General features: G+C 28.1%; 2 protein-coding genes across 5 annotated transcripts in view; one reads left to right on the top strand and one right to left on the bottom strand.

The window, feature by feature from the left end:
- Window positions 1-439: 439 nt before the first annotated feature.
- On the bottom strand, window positions 440-10986 carry LOC117177151 (zinc finger protein 665-like). Its single transcript, XM_033367654.1, has 4 exons — window positions 10671-10986; window positions 7896-8242; window positions 6120-7592; window positions 440-1614 (listed from the first exon to the last, which is right to left on the bottom strand). Exons 2-4 carry the CDS (start codon window positions 8205-8207, stop codon window positions 1006-1008), a joined length of 2394 nt encoding a protein of 797 aa, XP_033223545.1. The 5' UTR covers window positions 8208-8242; window positions 10671-10986; the 3' UTR covers window positions 440-1005.
- A 226-nt stretch (window positions 10987-11212) lies between these two features.
- LOC117176725 (tRNA:m(4)X modification enzyme TRM13 homolog) overlaps window positions 11213-19692 on the top strand; it is an 8921-nt gene continuing 441 nt past the window's right edge. The window contains exons 1-8 of one of the 4 annotated variants that reach the window (XM_033366990.1): window positions 11213-11425; window positions 11577-11743; window positions 12082-12309; window positions 12389-12585; window positions 12674-12859; window positions 12967-13203; window positions 13360-13615; window positions 17425-17601. In XM_033366990.1, coding sequence (XP_033222881.1) covers window positions 12140-12309; window positions 12389-12585; window positions 12674-12859; window positions 12967-13203; window positions 13360-13615; window positions 17425-17601 — 1223 coding nt within the window. In that variant the 5' untranslated portion in view covers window positions 11213-11425; window positions 11577-11743; window positions 12082-12139. Of the gene's footprint in view, window positions 11426-11576; window positions 11744-11768; window positions 11911-12081; window positions 12310-12388; window positions 12586-12673; window positions 12860-12966; window positions 13204-13359; window positions 13616-17424; window positions 17602-19692 lie in introns of those variants that run through there. The other 3 variants (XM_033366991.1, XM_033366989.1, XM_033366987.1) reach the window with 3 other exon arrangements.

Raw genomic sequence — 19692 nt, 5'->3', positions numbered from 1 at the left:
CGAAAGCGTCTCTGGTGTTCTTTGTTTATCGATGCCCTCATCCTTCAATTTTGGAGCATTTTTATTTTTAATGCGAGGAAATTGGCAGCTATGTTCAACTTTTTTGACAACTTTTACACAAAAATAGACCGAATTCGAGCTATTCCTATTTTGCCTTTTACATTTTCTGCTATTGAAACGGAAAAAATGCGGTTATTCAAAACGTATATTTCATATTTTTGTTACGGAATATTTAAAGATAAAAAAAAAACCCATAGTATCTTATGTGTTTTATGTAAGTGGTCACGTGTCCGGCTTGTGTTTCTTCAATATCCATAAAATTGTACGAGCTTTCGAGTGTTCGAAACCTGTCGCCCTGATCAATTTTCTTTTTTTCTTTCACATAATGAATTTTACATTTTCGCGTGTAAAATTATCAGCCGAATTGGAATATCACAACAGATTCGTAAAGTTACTCCGATACACGGGGGTCCTTTTATTTAAATCCACCAGAGATGTAAAATTCAATAGATTTTTTTACAGTGAAATTTTCTATATTATTTCCATAGATTTCAAGGGTGTTTACAACCAAGAAAAACGCAAATTTCTCACATTTGTAGTCGGTTTTGGTCCAATTTTCAGGATAAACTACTTGAAACATACCCAAACATACCCTTTTAGGCATCGCAGATTTTTTTAATTGAAAAATTTGCTTTTTCCACAGGTTGAAAAATCACATACATGCAAGCATCTTCTTATTCGGTCTCTTTACTATTATTTCGTGCCTATTGTCAATAAACGGTCCCTGATTTTTAAACTTGGCTGCAACATCTCTTCAAATAATTCATTAATCTACTGAATTTATATACTAACATGTCTTATTCGCAAGAGAGGATAAAAAAATAGCTATCGATATTTGAAGGCAGATTGCAGAATACTCGAATCTTCGCTTGAAAAATTCTTCTACATGGATTCGAACCGCTTTCAAATCGTTCAGATCAAATTCTTTTTCAAGTATGAAGTTTCTTAAAACATCTGACCTATCACAGCCAGTGATCGTACAGCCGATTGCACATTGTTCACGTGAATATGATGGGAGACACTATGATTATGATGATGATCTTCAACCAGCATTGGATCGCCGTATTGGATCCGACAACGCTTTTGATGGGCAAATAAACTTCCACTGTGACTGTAAGCGGCGCCACAGGTTTTACAAACGTAGGGTTTTTCACCAGAGTGAGTATAGGTGTGTTCCTTGAGGGTACTGAGTCTTTTGAAAGCCTTGCCACAGGTTTTGCAGAGGTAATTGGCCTCTCCGGTGTGGCGGGTTAGGTGTCTTCTGAAGGCTGAACTGACTGCAAAGGCTGCGCTGCAGACATGGCAGACGAAAGGCTTATCTCCGGTGTGGATTCTTATGTGATTGGCTAAACTCGTCGTGGTTGTAAATCCACTGTTGCACGTTTTGCAAACGTGGGGTTTTACGCCTGTGTGAGTTCTCATGTGATAAGTTAGGGAAGAGTTACTTGGGTAGACTTTGCTGCAGATGTGACAGAGGTATTCCCTTGGGACTTTTTCTTTTGGCTTGTTGTGGGTCTTCTGGTGGATTACCAAACGCGCCTGACTTGCGCAAACCTGGAGAAATTAATTTTTATCACGTAATTCGAAAATCGTTCACTATACACTTTTATCATTTAAAATTTTTAATTTTATAAGCGTTTAAAATCGAAGATTTTTTATCAAGAGTATTTTTTGCTTATCAACTGTGAATATAAATTAATATGTGATTTTTTAAATTGAATTTTATTTTAAGATTTAAAAAGTGAATAATAATTTATTTTACAACACAATTCGGAATCAGTTCGCAATTTTCAAATTTTGAAGTTAAAGATTAAACTGTTTCAATTGAATAATATTATTAGTTAAACAAACGTAAACGTTCCATTGAAACTTTATAAACTACTTTCAATTTTAAAATAACTTCAAAATAATATATTTATAATTAAAGACTTTTATTAAAGTTTAAATATTATTTCAGTCCACAATGTTCCATTTTTAAACTATTCAATTTGAAATTTTTCAATTAAGAAAAAGAAAAATTACTTAATATTTGGAAATATCTGACTGTTCATTTAAAATCAGTAATTAAAGAATAAAAACATTCCCTAGGGAAATTGAAAATGATTTTTTCTGTTGGAAAAATTAATTTGAAGAGAATATTTTTAAAAAAAGTTAGAATAAATTATATTTATAAATTCTGACCAAATTTGTGAAATAATTTAAAATATGATAAAATGAAAAATAAAATGTAAATATTTTAAAATTTTGAAATAGAATTTAGGAAGCATTGTAAGGATTCTTAAACTATTTAAAATAATATAACTAGTAATTTAAGTTTTCATTTTATAAAAAAATGAATTCGTTCAATTTGTAATCTTTCTAGCTTAGAATTATTTAAAATTATGTAATATTGAAATTATTTAAATTCATTGATTGCTTCTTTAATTTAGAGCATTGCAAATTATAACGTGGATTCACATTTTTGGAACTGAATCTGAATCTTTGAACTCTATCATTTATAAAAGTTTAACATATTTAATTTAGCAGTTTAATTGCATTAATTTAAAATTGTTCTATTAAGAAATGTTAGTAGCTTCCATTTTATACGTGTAAATTTTGGCTTTAGAGTTTGATTTGTTTAATTTCATTGACCGCGAAACATGTTTGCGAACCGGGAAAAAATCGGTATCACAAAAATCTAAGTATCACATGCCCTTAACACGACCACCCTGTTAATATTACCTTGGTCGAGAAGTCACCTATTCGACTTTGGAGTGTACACCAGATTGCAAAGATTTCACAAAGTTTCAATGATTTTCCACAGATTTCAAATAATTGTACAAAAATTTTAATGATTTTTAAGATTTTGAACATTTTTAGCAAATATTAAAAAAAATAAAAGACTTAAATGCTTTCACAAAGATATCCAAAATTTCACAGATATAAATAATTTCACAAAGATTTGACGAAGCAGAGTGGCAATTTTAAGCAAGGAAACAAATTCCCGACTTGCACATTTTTTTACGGTTTGTGAAATAAAAAAATTTTTACTTTTAAAAATTGAACAGCTCAAAGATTTCTGGTTAAAAAATATAAATCTACGCTAACATTTTTAATGTTATAAATAAAAACTAATCCTCTCTTTCAACTCATTTTAATAAAAATGTTAAAAATAAAACATGTTGCTTTTTCAACTAAAATTCAATCAAAATACATCAAAATTTATTCAAATTTTTAATTTAGCACTCTGCAATTTTAATTATTCAAGGCTTTCTATTGCAAAGAAGTCAGTTTTAAATTTTTTAGTTTAAAATATTTGATTTAAATATACCATTTTTTTATTACAAAAAATCCAGCTGAATGGGTTATAATTGTAATATGTCAGACTGAAACAATATTTCAGTATTATTTGCATATGAATTAAAACGTTTAATCATGAATGTATTAACTCGAGATTATTGTGAAAATGAAGAAACTTCATAAATTTAGAAGCAGGCGTTTAAATTTGTTTAACTATAAAGGCTTTCGAATGGAAAAAGGTGAATTTTCTACGTTAAAATTAGTAAATTACTTAAATCTCAACAAATTCAAAATCGTATTGCAAAATCAATTACTGTCAACTTAAAACGTTATTATCTAACATTTTCAAATTCAAACTGCTGATAACAATTTTTTGTGAAGAATTGGATTTTTAAGAAAAAATTGAACTGTTCTATTTTTGGATGAAAATTGATTTTCTCCCTCTTTTTTTCATTGTTATTTTTGTCACTAATGAGATGAAATGTAAGGTACTTTGGAAGTCTGTTTTTGATTGTAAATCCTTTTCATGCTTTTTAGCATTAACAATTTTTTTATACAAAAATATATTTCTGTTCGATCTAAAATTAAAAATTTAACTATTTGTTTGCAATTTCATGAACTTTGTGGAAAATTCGTATTTTTAAAGGAAATTATTCTCTATGGTTGAAAACTGCTCTTTTTCATAGAAATTTCTACTATCCCTGTTGGAGATTCATCATTTCAGTAGAAATCCCATTAGTTTAATTAAAAATTAATTTCTTTAACTGAAAAGTCAGATGTTCATTTTCAAGTTGAAAACTGATCTTTCGTAGTTTAAAATGTAACAATTTAAAGCTAAATTGATATTTTTAAATAGAAAAATCAACTATATTGTTAAAATATACGTATTTTGTTAAAAAATAGATTTTTTAATATAAAATAATCTTACTTTTTATTTAAATATTTATCATTTGGTTGAAAAATTTGCTTTCAACTTAAAATAAAAATATTATACCAGTTAAATATTCCATAATATTAATTAAAAACTCATTTCTTTGGTTGGACATTCATATTTTGACTCAAAATTCAATTACTCAATTTTTCATTGAAAAATTATCTTTTTCAGTTGAAAATTTATCGTTTTGGTCTAAAGTTTAATTATTTCATTTAAATATTCATATTCTTAGTTAAAAATTGATCTGTTTAGTTGAACATCCATTTTTTGAACTTAAAATTGAATTATTTAAGTTTTTATTGACATTTTATCCTTTTTCAGTCAAAATTAATATTTTCTTACATTGAAAATTCAACTGTTTCGGTTGAAGATTTATTGTTTTGGTTAAAAACTCATGTTTTTTTTTAATTCAACTACTCCAGTTAAAGATCCATCATTTTATTTGAAAATTCACTTTTTAGGTTGGAAATAAAATTACGTGGTTGAAAGAACTTTTTTGTTAAAAATTAATTTTTTGGTTGAAGATTTATAATTTTAATTGTAAATTCATCTCTGGTTGAAAATGTAACTACTTTGTTGAAAATCAATTTTTGAAACTAAAAATATAACTATTCCGGTCGAAAATGTTACTACTTGGCTAAAAATCCGTTTTTGTTTGTTAAGAATTTGATTTTGAACAGAAAAGTTGACCATTCTAATTTCTGTTGAAAATGTATCTTTTTTGGACGAAAATGGATATTTTTATATTTAAACTAGTTGTTTAAAAATTTATGTACTTTGTGGAAGAATTGTCTTTTTTCATGAGTTAGATTAAAAATTAATTTTATTAACTAAAAATGTAACCATTCCATTTTCGGTTCAAAGTTGATTTTTTAAGATTCAAAATTGAACTACTTGGTTGAGAATGTATCTCCTTTAATTAAAATCTCAACTATTTCGCTAAAAAATTGATGTTTCTTTTATTGTATTTTTTTATAGAAAATTAATCTTGTTATTTGAAAATTCATCTTTGTGGTTGAACATTGAAGTATTTCAGTTAAATATTCATGATGTTAGTTGAAAAATGATCTTTTTCGCTCTGCTGTGTCAGAAGAATCTTAAAAAAGGTGAAAATAATTCTTTTGGCTGAAGATGAATAATTTTTATTGAAAATTCATCACTGGTTGAAAATGTAACTACTTTGTTGAAAATCAATTTTTTTAACTAGAAATTTAACTATTGCAGTACAAAGTTTTGCTATTTGGCTGAAAATCCATTTTTGCTTGTTTTTCTAGGAATTAGATGCTTAACAGAAAATGTGATCATTCTATTTTTGGTTAAAAATGTATATTTTTGAACGAAAATCCAACTATTTGGTTGAAAATTGACATTTTTTATATTTAAATTAAACGAGTTGTTTGAAAATGTATGTACTTTGTGAAAAATTCGTTTCTTTTCATGAGTTAGGTTAAAAATTTATTTTATTAACTAAAAACATAACTATTCCATTTCCGGTTGAAAGTTGATTTTTTTTTTATTTCAAAATTTACCTATTTGATTGAAAATTTGTCTCCTTTAATTTGTGGCAAATATGAATATTTTACTCATAATTGGCCGGGAAAATTGAAAAACCTGACCGGGAATTTGAAATCTTCCGCCGAACCGCCACCCTGGAATGGGTGAATTTCAAGAAAGAAAGGGGGGAAACTGGAAAAGTGATTTGATAAGATTTTTATCCTAAAAATTTGTAAAATGACAATTCGAAAAATAAATTGACTGTTATTTCCTGGTCCACTGGTACACCAGCTTTCAAGAGTGATCACCTCCTCGACCTAGATCTATAAATTGGATGGAAATCTCAACAAACCTTTTTGCAGATTTCACAAGTGGCGGGCTCAGCCCTCGGTTTATGCATCGAGACATGCCTTCTCAATCCCTTCTTCGTAGTCATGACTTTCTCGCAATGCTGACACTTATACTCCCCGGTTCCATCCTCCTCGCTATCGTCCTTCTTTGAATTATCATTATCCCCGAAAATATTTCCCGTCGCATTCGGAAAAGCTTCATCGTCTGAATCAAACAACTTATTATTTTCCATCAGATTGTCCAGCAACCCATGGCCATGCTTCTCAGCGTGTTTTTTCAACGTGTCAGGCCGGAAGAACCACTTCTTGCACACAAAGCAAGAATATTTCTTCTCTCCATGAATCAGAGCATGCCGTTTCAAATTTTTCATCGTTGAACAGTACTGACCGCATATATCACACTTGAACAACTCGGGCGCATTTCCAAACTCATCAGGCTCATTCGCAGTCGGAGTTTCATCCTCAGTATCTTCCTCACTTTTCATTTCTTTCTTCGGCTCTGGAACATCCTTCGGATCATCGCTAATAATTTCCTTTGTACTATTATTTGCCTTTTCCGCATGAGTTTTCAAATGCTTCGCCAGACTTTGCGGTTTAGAAAAAGAGGTATGACACGATTGACAAGCGTGAGGTTTCGCAACATGAATGAGTTTGTGTTTCTCCAAATTTTCAAGCCGGCAGAAACTCTTTAAACAAACAGTGCAATTATGTTTCTTATCATGCACAAGGGTATGTTTCTTCAATCCTTTCTGTGTTGTGTAGCGTTTCGAACAGACTTTACACTTAAATTTGTGCTCCTCAGAATCTTGACTGTCGCTGCTTTGATTGAAATAATCATCCTCAGCTTCCTCATCACTGAATGTAGTTTTATTCTGCACGGATTTAACCTTGCGATTCGAAGTTCTTTTCGGAGGCGTTTGCTGGTCTTCTAAGTTCTCGCTTATCAATTCTTGGTCAATGTAGTCTTCTGCTCCGTTGTTAATTTCAGTCTTATCTTCATTGTCCATTTTATCCACTTCACTCAATCCAACATTCGCTTCTGAAATTTCCTCGGGACAAGGCATTTGCAGAGTATTATCTGGCACTAGATTTGAATGTATTGTGTCTGAATTGATTTCGTTATCGTTCATGATGTTTGAGTTAATAACGTCTGCATTAATTTCATTTGTATGCATTTCATTTTCACTAAGTGCGTTCTCATGAATTGCATTGGCTAAATCTTCAGTCATTCTTTCAGTTTCCTTGGGTACTTCGAATCGGAGGTTGCATTCAAACAGCTTTTGGTCATGGATGTCTATTGGATCTTCTATTGGATCTTCGACTATGGAGCTCTCTTCTTGTACAAAGGTTTCAGTAGGTTGATGAATATCTGACAAAACCTGCTGTTCCTCGTCCTTCACGCAGTATCTATTTTGCTCATTGGAATTTTTATTTAATACCATTCTAATTTCAGGTTCGGTCTGAGTGCTGGTTTCCTGAAACAAGAATTTTATTATAATTATTAAGAAAGATTCAGATTAAAGAATTGAGTAGATGCAGAATAATCCAGGGATGCTACAACACCTGAGAAACCAAGAAAAGTCCATTTTTTAAATAATACTATTGAGAATTGTTCAGAATTCAATAGTTATTGAAAAGGCCTTTGCATTGATTTGGATTTAAAAAGAGAAAATGTTGTATTTTTTTCAGAATTAGACATGGAAAATATGAAAAAATCATGGAATTTTGAAGCTGGACATGTGTAGCAACCCTGAAATCGTTTTGATTTACAAACATACCATCAGATTGCTTCTGGCAGGCTTATTATAATAAAGTCGCAAACGAGCATCCGAATTCTGACAAAGCTGCCTAAAATCGTGGGCAACGCTGGCTTTGAAGATGCAATCGTTGCAAATTAAAGAAGGCAGGCCATCTTGTTCCTGAACTTGGATTGAGCCACATATCTGAATTTTTTGTGGAAGACCTGAGAAATGATCGACTTCTTGGTCAGAGCAAAATATGGGCGACATATTTGTGCTTTCTGTCAGACATACTCTACAGACTCGGTGCATGTTTAGTGGAATACCAAAATAGGTTGAGTGCATCGCCATTGTTACAGTAAGGTTATATCTTATCTACGAGCAATCTGAAATCAAATGATTTTGAATTATTGAATGCTTTGCGGAAAGAAGTAACTAATATTTTTAATCGCTTATGCAATTCAGATGCAAAGTTAACTAGTTTACAATTCTTTAGGATTATTTATTAACAATCCGTAAATGCACGCGTACTTTTGCGTCTTTGGCTTTTACTTCATATAATTGAAAAAATATAAAACAATTTAAAAATTTAGAATTGAAAACATTCCAAATCAAACAATTTTAGATTAAGCAGAATTTTGAAAAAGGGCAATATTTCGAATAAAGTAAAAAGGAATTGAACTTCTATCATTTCTAAATAAAAACGTTTAAAATTGAAGTGTTCAATCAGAAGCACTAAAAATTGAAAAATCTCACACTAAAATTTTGTGCATTGGACAATTTCGCTAGAAAGATGTTGAAATCGTCTAATTCCAAGCGTTCAAAATTGGACAATTTTATTTTGAATTGAAGAATCTCGCAGTTGAATGAATTTAGATTAAAATTTCAAAAATAGAACTATTTCGAAACGTTCAAAATTGGAATCTGTTTAAATTAGAATTCTGAAAATCGGATCATTTAAAATTCAAAGTAATTGAAATTTTATTATTTAAATTAAAAACGCTTAAAATTGAATCATTTAAAATTGACAACTTTTAAATTTAAATAATCAAAAATATGAAACTATTCAAATTTGACATTAAAAACCAAATTGAATGTTTCAAACTCAAATCTTCTGAAATTCTAAAACCATTTAAAATGGAAAAATGTTTCATTATAAACCTTTAAAATTCAATTATTTCTAAACAACGTTAAAAATAAACAGAAATTTTGAATGGACAACATTAAAAATAACACAATTATTATTAAATGTACAAAATTAAACGAATCCGAACTTTATTTAAAATCGAAATAAATTTTTATTCCCTAAGAATCGTGATATTACAACTTTTTTGTACTCTGCCACTTAAAACTGTCAATTATTTAAAGTATGTAAATTTAAATAATTAAAATATTTAAAATTTTCAAATGGTTACTTCTACTTTTTAAAATTCAACCATTTCAATTTTAGTTGCAAAATTAAAACTTAGGAAAGGAAAAAATTGAAAATTTAGCCTTCAATATAAAAATTCAGATCCATTAAAATTTAAAGAAATTATTCAGCTATTGAGGTATCATTTTTAGATCATTCGATTTAAACTATTCACATTTTAAACACCGTAATTTTAAGTTTTACATCTCTAATCGCTTAATTTTTTACTTTCAATTTAGAAATATGTATCATTCTTTGAAATGATCCAATAAAATATTTTCCAATTTTAAATAATTTACGTTTTGAAATATTCAACAAAAATTCAGGCAATTTTAGGATCTAACATTGAAAATTAAAAAATAATATAAAAGAAAATGTGTGCATATGATTCCAATGCCTGTTTTTGAAAGTAGTTTCAAATTTTCAATGTTTCGGAATATTTTCTAATAGAAAACAATTCAATTTTCAGTGCCTCCTTTTAAAGTACTCTCATTTTTTAAGTTTCAGTTTGAAAAATACTGTTTTAAATTTTAATTATTTTGAATTTATTCGATAGGCAATTAATTTAAAATTGTTCGATTAAAAATCCCTGCAAAAGAAAATTGTTCAACTACTAGATTTCGTAGTTGGGACAGAAATATGAAAGTTTGAAATATTTAATAGTAAATTTGTCTTCACACTGTTAATATTTGAACTTGAAAATAGAACATTGTTAAATTTTAAATTAAAAACCTCCAAAAATTAAGACATACCAAACAAAATAAAATATATCATATAGCATCCAAGGGCATTCTAAGTCAATAGATTTTTTTTTCTTTACGTTGAATCTTAAATATTCTGAACGTTTAAAATTTATTTATTCTAAGAGCTTTGCAAATGATATGCTTTCTAATCGCAATGTTCAAAAATTAATTATTTATAATTTTTTAAATCAATTTAAATCATTTCTAAGATGTAAAATATTATAATGAAAATGAAAACAATTGAAAATAATGCAATTAAACAGACATGTTTTCATTTTTTATAAAAACATAATCAAATAAAGAAAATTAACTTCTGAACATAAGCATTGTTTATATAATTCAACGGAAAAAAAACATAAACTTGATATTCAAACGGCATGCATTTGAATTGCAACAAAACTCTACTCTAATACTCATAGAACAAAAAAAATAAACAAAAAGCGAGCAGTTGAAATAAATGGTGCTCCGAATGGTGCGAAATTCTTCCAAACAACAAAGAAAGGAATCGCCAAATAACCATGTTTTCCCCATCCCAGGACCCCCCACACCCCCCAACCCGTACCCAGGACTCAGGAAAGTTGGCATCTGGAGTAATAACTATTTTGGATCGAGATTTTAAAAATTAGTATGGAAAAATAGAAGGTTCTCAACCATAGAAACCTTTTATGCGTCTTCAGGACATAACACGATGTTCAGTTGATGTTCTTAGCAGTGATGCCCAGACGAACTGTTGTCACTTCGCTTGGCCACCGCTCAAGTTTCACATTTTGAAATGTCTTTTGGAGCTCATCAAATTGTAGAAAAACCACCACGATCACGAATTTTCATCCCAAAAAAACAGTACACTCCACTTTAGGGAAATCTTTTCTTCTTGGTATCACCCCTTTGTTCAATGGCTTCTCCAAACATTACCCCACGGTCCACGATCGACCGCTCAAGTTGAGAACAATCTATTCTACGCAATGATAGAGTATCCAGAGTTTCTAAAAAACTTGCAGAAATTCCGCCATGCTTCATCCTTTCTAACCTAACATCTGTTATCGACCAATCGAAAATTTTGTCTCGAGAAAAGTATAAGAGTTCTATTAAAGATTATTTCTCATTGGTTCCTTCGCTGAGAAAAGCGCATGCGCATTGTATTCAATTGTTTTTCTTTTATCTCATTTTATCACAGACATAACTTATGTTTGAAAAAAATAACATTGTAAATATAGGAGAACATTAAAAGTGCTTTTGTGTATTGAAAACTTATATCTTCAAACTTTAGGTGTTTACTGAAGTGCAAAAGTGTACAAATTGCAAAAATAAACACTCATATTTTGTGGTTATGTTGCCGAATTTAGACTTGGACGGATGACAGTATGTCAGCATAGCTTGTCTATTTCTATGGTATCTAAATTTTTAGCAGAATTATTGTGAGTGAAAATTATTTTAATAAACCAGATTCCCATGAATATATTTTATTTTACTTTCCACAAAAAAGTGCCGGAAGTAAAACTCTGCGCATGTGTTCGAATGCTCTTATATTCAAAAAAATCTATTAATTGGAAATTTTCACTCTTTTAGACGAAATAGGGTTCATTTTCTTCGGACTGCGATACAGCATTTGTTAAATTATTCCTACAGATTGTTGAATAATCTTCTTTAAATATTAAAATTTTTAAGTTTTTGTTAATTAAAAAGCAGCCGTTATGTCAGCTGACATTTTATAAAATGGCCGAAATATAAACAGAGTACGTGTCTTTAAAATTTAGTGATTCTGCCTTGTCCATGCGACACGAGGGACGAGAGTTTCAGAAAATATAATTAAATTATACATATGCTCAAACATTGCCTCATAATTATGTATAATTGAAAATTTCAGAGATAAAAAATGAAGTGTAATTTTTGTTAAAAAAAAGTAGGTGAATTTACTCATATCTCTGCGTTTTCCATATTTTACTCTTCCAATCATTTTTTATGTTTGATAAAAAAATTATAATTTTTGAAACAGTACCGTCTTGGGTATTTATGTATTTATATAAAAATATAGGAACATGATTTTACAAACTAATAAAAAAATTTTTTGCAGTGATATAGACATTTTTATATAATTTGGACACGGTTTTTATTATTTTAATAATTAAGAAATGGAGGAAGAACATTGTCAATTCTTTGTAATAAGAAAAAAGCGCTACTGTCGAATGACAGTAAAAAAAGGGAATAAATTTTGCGGAGAACATCAGCAGAATCAATCTAATATGAAGGAAGAGGTGCAAGCTAAAAAAAGGAGGATAACTTGTCCTTTGGATTCAACTCAGTAAGTGTTCTATTTCCGAATCAATTTATATTTCTTTATTCAAATCTGAAATCACATACATTTTATAGAATATTTTCAGCACTTGTTATGAGGCCAAGCTAGCGAAACATTTGAAGGTTTGCAATGCAAAGACGGACGATAATTCTTTGCCTCCTTATATTGTTCAAGGAATTAATTTGGGGGATGTTTCTTTGAAACAACCAACGCATGTTCGACTTTCCTTAATTAGTCAATCAACAGTGGATGCTGTGATAAATAAAATTAATTCTGCCTTTGGTATAAATCCCACATTAATAGCATTCATAATTATTTTTAAATTAAACTTTTCTCTAAGAAACAAATCTATTTTTGTAAATATTTGCAGAGCGTTTACCAGTGACTCCAGAATTAATTTTAAGTCACGAAGTACTTGAAGAGGAATTGAAGAATCCTATTTATGGAAATACGGCGAAGAAACATTTATTTCAAAATGCTTCTTTGCTGGCTCATTTAGAAAATTCTAAGCTCATTCGAGATAATACTTGTTTTATTGAGTTTGGTGCTGGAAAAGGTACAACTAAAATGTCTTTAAATTAAGAATAAGGGACGCGTTTTAGTTTTTATAGACTGATTTACGGATAATTTATTATATTTTTCAAATATTAATATTATGTATAGGTAAATTGACATATTGGTTGGCTCAGGCAATAAAAAAACAGAGTGGATCGTCTCTTTTACTGATCGATCGCTCAAGTCACAGGCATAAAAGAGATAATAAATTAAAGAATGAAGGCAACCCTCTGAATGTGAAGCGAATACGAGCAGACATTGCGGACTTGAAATTAAATAATGTGGAAGAAATCGGAAATCTTGCAGTTGTTGGTGTAGCTAAACATCTTTGTGGATGTGCAACAGGTACTTCCTTTATTCTTATTTTTTTAAGTAATTAATAATAAAATAATTGTTGAATATTTTTTCTACTTTTAATATTTGAAGGATTTCTAAACTGAATATTAAAGAACGTATTTTTCAGAAATGCATATTTCAGTCTTTTTTCAATTAATTGTTTAGATTTGACTTTAAGATGTTTAGTATCAGCGAAAGAAGACGACCCGAGTTGCAAAATAAATGGACTCATTATCGCATTTTGTTGCCACCATCGCTGTGAATATTCTTCTTACGTTGGCAAAAATTATTTGGAATCTTGCGGTTTCACTTCTGATGAATTCCCGATTCTGTGTAGTATCGCTAGTTGGGCAACTTGTGGTTTTGAAAAATCTGCAAAATTTAACAAAGAAGAGTCTGTCGAAAAAAAAGAACATATAGCGTAAGAATTCAAATTAAATTACCGTTTACAGAGTGGCAGCTCGACCAGGAAACCGAGAAATTAAGGAGAATTGTTGAGATCGGGAATTAAAATTAAATTTAAACATTAAAATCGTATGATATCACAATTTTTTGATGATGAACCTTTGGAGTTGATGAACTGTAAATATAATTTTCTAAATGTATTTTAAAATGGAACTATGGTTCCAGTATTAAAAATTAAACTATAATTGATTTGACAATATGGTTCTGAAGTAGTTCAACATTAACAATGTTCAAATTTTGACGCGTTAACAGTTAAATAGTTAAAATAGTTCATTTTTGAACTAAAATGATGAATCTTCAACCAATAAAAATTAATTCTCAAAGAAAAATCTAACAGCTGATATTATTACTAAAATTTATTTTTATTTTTGATAAGATAAACAGTTGAATTAAAAATATACGAATTCTCATAAAAAAATTTAATCCTCGGCCAAAAAATCCATTTTTAACGAAATAGTTGCATTTTTAACTAAAAAATTAACTTTTATCAAAGTAGATAAATTTTCAAACAAAAAAGACTATTTTCAATAAAAATAGTTCAATTGTTTTAAAACGACCATTTTTAACAAAACTGTTGAATCCTCAAGGTAAATTAATAAATTTTCAACTATACAGTGTCATTTTTAACCACAAACGATATATTTTCAACCAAAAATGGAATAGTTAAATTTTAAAAAATAAAAATTAATTTTCAACAAACATTTGCATTAAAAAAAAAAAAAAACAAATTAAATTCGATCAAAAGAGATCAATTTTTAGGGACGTCTGAAAAATTCCGAAAAAGAAATTCCCGAACCTAAACAATTGAGAGATTGTTAAATACTAAAGTAAACAATATTAGATAAATAAAAATATATTTGTTGAAAATATTTCTTATTTTATGTATTATTTATTTATGATAACGAAGTGTCTCGTCATCCCGAAATTCGGGATAACTAGTTCAATATTTTTCATAAATCTCTCAAATTTTCGGGACAAGACGCAGTCTTATTATTAAAACAATTTTATAATTGTTTAGATATTGAAATTATATCATTTGAAAACTTTTCCGTATCGGCCATTTTAATGGTTCTATTTTTAAAAAATTTGAAAGTTTTGATGTTTGACGTACAAATAATAATTGTACTTGTAATATCAAAAATGCTTAGCATGGTGTCCATCGACCTTACAAACCTGGAAAACCTCAGATTCTCCTTGAATTTTTTTTAAACGTTGAAAACCTGGAAATCTGCTTGAATTTGTCAAGAGAGCTTTGAATTCGAATTTTTGTTTTTGCTTTTAAACAGTTATTTTATTGAAATGTAAAGAGTAATCTAAATGTTTTAGCCTTTTATGAAAGAAACATCTCGTGTAGAAGAAATCTTTCCACTGAGATTTTGGTCATTTACCAAGATATAATTTATCTTTTGGATCAGAAGAAGAATTTTCAATTAAAAGATTTAAAAAATTTTGACAAAGATTTCAAATATTTTAATGATTTTTAACGAATGTAAAAGATTTTAGAAAGATTACACAAATATTTCAAAAAATTCATAAGAATTTGAAAAGATTTTAAGAATTTCGAAGATTTCAAACAGGGTACATTATATCAGATTTTAAAAAATTTCAAATGTTTCAATCAATTTGCGAAGATTTCTAAAGATTTCAATGATTTGAAACGAACACAAATGTTTTCTATAACAACGATTGAAGGAATATTTTATAAATATTTTCAAGATTTCAAAATATTTCATAAATATTTTAAATATTTTAATGACTTCAAATGAATACAAAACAGTTCACAAATATTTTTAAGATTTTATAAAAATTTCATAAAGATTTCAAAATAAAACAAGAGTTTCAAAGATTCCAAAAAGGATACAGTACACCAGATTTTAAAGAAATCAAAGCATTTAAAAGATTTTAAACTATATCAAATTTTAGAAGGTTTCAATAGATTTCATACAAATTTTGAATATTTCTCCAATGTTGTAAAGATTTTTAAAAGGGTAAAGCAGATTTCTGAGATTTCAGCACATTTTCAACATTTGAAAGTATTTCAAATTTTTTCTAAGATTTCACAAAGATTTCGAATGAATACAAGATATTTCAGAAAGATTTTACAAATATTTCAAAGATTTTATCAAAATTTTATAAAGATGTGAAAATAATACAAGAATTTCAAAGATTTCAAGAACAAAATTTAATTATAATTTTTTCAAATTATTTTAATAATTCTTAAATAAAAATTTTAATTGAAATTCAAAAAAACTTAAAATAATTTCAAAATTTTTAGAATATTTCAAACGATTTCGCAAAAAATTTAAATACTTCAATGACTTCAAAAGAATACAACAAATTTCACAAATATTTCTAAGAATCCATAAGGATTTAAAAATAGTTCAAGAATTTCAACTATTCAGTGATTTAAAATAAATACAGAAGATGTAGGAAATATTTCAGAAGTATTTCAAAGAATTTATAAAGCTTTCAACAGATTTCAAGAATTAAAATATTGTAAGATTTCAATGGTTTTACACAATTTCAAAAGGTTTCAATAAATTTTAGAAGATATTAAAAGATTTCAATGATTTCAAACGAACACAAAAAAATTAACAAACAAAGATTAAAGAAAAACTTTAGATTTCCTAAAGATTTCAAAAAATTTCACAAAGAATTAAAAAATTTTCAAGGATTTCAAAAACTGTTTATCTATGATTCTGCTTTTTTTAGAAATTGTTGGCCAATAAAAAATGAAAGGTTTCATCTTTTACATGTATAACAAACGGTTATTTGATTATTTGAAATAAAAAAAGGTGTCCTGGAAAAAATTAATTTTTTGTCCTGGAAAACCTGAAAAAGACCTTAATTTTTTTCTCTAGGAATCTCTGGACACCCTGCTTAGTTAAAAAATAGTAATCATTCAATTTTCAATGTTTCTATTTAGAGCATTGAGAATGATATAGTGCAATTTTTAAACTAGAAACCTTTTTAACCGTTCAATGTATATAAGTTAAAAATGTAAAAACTTTTTCAGTTTAATAGCATTTAAATTATAATTGTATAATTATTGAGCGTTTGAATAGAAAATTTCCTAGTTATTCCTAGTTAAAAAATTTGTAGATTAAAAAATTTTTTAATCTTTGTGAATTTATTGAAATCTTTTCAATTATTTAAAACTTTTGTAAAATCTTTCAAAATTCTTGTAAAATTAAAAAAAAATTTAATTCTTTGTGAAATTTTCTGAAATCTTTATGAAATCTAAAATTTTTCTTTAATCTTTGTTAAAACTTTTGTGTTCGTTTGAAATCATTGAAATCTTAAAATTTTTTTAATTTTTTCGGTATGTAAAAACATCTAATAATAATTTGGTTTTTTTAGTAAGAATAATAATTCAATGAAGAATTAGTTATTAATACAAAATTTCATAAAACCTAATAAATAAAAGATTCTTTTAATAAGATGTTTGAAGATTCAATATTTTAGTTAAAAATTCATCTCTTTTGGTTGAAAATGAACATAACTATTGTGTTGAAATTTTTTTGTTTCAAACTAAATTTTTTTAAGCTTCAACTATATAAGTTTAAAATTCAAGAGTGCCATTTTTAGTGCTTTAATGTGCAGTTCTCCTTTGATTACTATAAATGTCCATGAACATTTTTTGCAAACCGAAAAAACCAGAAAATGACCGGGAACTTTTCCCTCTGCTCAAACTGTCATCCTGCATTCATATATTAAAATTATACATTTATTTAAAAATGTATTAATAATTTCTATTTTACTTAGAAATGATACTCGAAGTTTCAAGGAACGGGAAGAAATGGGAAGAAGGGTGAAAATGTTATTGAACTGGGGTCGCTTACAGTTCTTGAAAACCGCAGGATTTGATTGTCGGCTGGTTCATTACACATCAGTGGATATTTCTTTAGAAAATGTTTGCATCATAGCTGAAATACGCAAAGAGTAATTATAATAGTTACCAGAATTAATATTATTTATAGGACGTTTATTATTCAATAAAAAGAGATTATTTTTTTAACTTTTCGTAAAGATTTTTTCTAGGTATCTTCTGTTACAAATTTTCTATTGGTTTTCAATCTATAAATTTTAGGATAATAATTATTTTTAAATCTACGGCGTTGTTGCGCGTTACTTCTGCGCGTATAGTGACGAAACTTGCCTGAATGAACTCACCTTTAATTTCTTCAATGCTGACGTCACCATTCCATCCCCTCCAGTTCGATCCGCCCCGCCCAATAGAACTTAAGGAATGTAGTGGGTTCAGCGGCGCACTAACAACCAAACATTTCGTAAAAGTAATTAAAGTCGGTCGGAAATTCGGGAGACTCATGTCTCATTTTATTATCAATTTCAAGTTTTTTATATAAAGAAATTAGTGATTGTTTATAAACATCGAGGGATAAAAAAAATTCACTTTCTCGTGAATGGTACGTAACTCACTACCTTACGATGTCTCATTACTCAATTATCAACCGTCAGCCACGCTATACAAACTTATTTTTTTAGACCTTCTGTTCCAAAGAGAAAATTGTAAACAAAAGCTTTTTTATATTTATTCAATAATCTTTAATAAAGATAATTTTTTATAAGGATTTTGAAAGAGTATATAAATGTGTTGTGTATGTGTAGTTCAATTGATAGATTGTCGCCACGCCTTCAATGTTAATTATGAGCTCTATTTAGGGCTTTTTACGCAGGTTCTTTTCCTTGAAAAAAGGAAAGTTTGTACCGTTTTGTGGCATTTTTTAGTTTACTGCGTCGTTTGTTAATAGGGATTTTTTTAATTTCAATTTGTAGGTAATTTTGTAATTTGTTATTGTAATTTAGTTTCATATTATTTACTTGTTTAAATTTTGCTTTGAATTTGTGTAAGCTTTATCTGGCAGTTCAATGTTACTTTTAATTAGCTATTTTGTATATCTTTACGAAATTGATTTCTGAGACTTATCAATTGTTTTAAAAACTTTATTATTTTTGATTTTTAGGAATTTTCAATATTAAATTTGGTGTTCAATTGTATTAACAATTAGCAGTTTTTTGCAAAATCTAAGAGAAATATTTTTGTGGAAAAAACCTATTTCAAATTGTGGCCTTTTTAAGCTAAAAATTTGAAATTAAACACTAAAATTAGTTTGTTTTTTTTTTCAAAAATATTTACCATAAAAAATATGTGTATAAATTAATGTATTTTATATATTTTCAAATCAACAGAGGCTTCAAAATTAATGCACATTTCAACAAACGTTATAAACTCTTTTAGCGCTTCTGTTCCACTTAAATTTATTGACACTAGAAAATAAACTGCACGCGTGTTACGCGCGCGATTATTATTATTTTTCTTATGCAATTTTTATATTCTCAAACAGTAGAAAAGAAAAATAAGGATAGTATTTTGGTTAGAGTATAGAATAGCTGGTACCATCCTTTATTTCATGGAATTTTTTTTTCCCCAAAATCAAAGTATTGAAACATGAAATTGAAGTAAATTCGAAGCGATTTGTCAAAAGAAAGCATAAAAATTATTGTTAATTGGATTATTATAACGTATCAAATGTGGGTCTACCAAAAACTTGAATTTGCCATAATCAACTTACCATTAAAGTGTTTTTAGACATTCATGCTGGGAAAAAGAGTATCTATACGAAAAATTTTAATATTTTGTAGTAAAATGGAACATATTTTGTGAATTATTTTTATCAATATAACTAATTATAAAAATTTCTTTTGTAATTTTTTTAAAGTTGGAAAAGGGGTCGAGGTGCTTTAGATTTTGAAACGACTCTTTCTTTAACAACTCTAACAACTCTCTTTTTTGTAATTAAACTGGTTTATATGAACAAAACAAACAGCAAAATATGCCATGATATGTAAATAAAAGTTCAAATTACACTTATTTATAACTTTTTACCTTGCCGGGATTTGTAAAATGACTTAAGGGCATGCGACACAGTGGGATTCCTACATTACCAACCTCTTTTTTTCCATTGAACAAAATTTTTTTGTGAACCATAGAACTTTTTTGGTAAATGAAAT

Source organism: Belonocnema kinseyi, chromosome 7 (assembly GCF_010883055.1).
Source record: "Belonocnema kinseyi isolate 2016_QV_RU_SX_M_011 chromosome 7, B_treatae_v1, whole genome shotgun sequence".
NCBI lineage: Eukaryota > Metazoa > Arthropoda > Insecta > Hymenoptera > Cynipidae > Belonocnema > Belonocnema kinseyi.
Note: the sequence above shows the minus strand (reverse complement) of the source record. Positions and strands in the feature narration are given on the sequence as shown.

What these genes read in the sequence shown, in the direction of transcription:
- LOC117177151 (XM_033367654.1), bottom strand. Translation starts at nt 8,207, where the DNA reads ATGGCGATGCACTCAACCTATTTTGGTATTCCACTAAACATGCACCGA. An exon ending in CTGCCAGAAGCAATCTGATG is followed by an intron (nt 7,593 to 7,895) that starts GTATGTTTGTAA and finishes TTCTTGTTTCAG; the next exon opens with GAAACCAGCACTCAGACCGA. An exon ending in CTTGTGAAATCTGCAAAAAG is followed by an intron (nt 1,615 to 6,119) that starts GTTTGTTGAGAT and finishes TAATTTCTCCAG; the next exon opens with GTTTGCGCAAGTCAGGCGCG.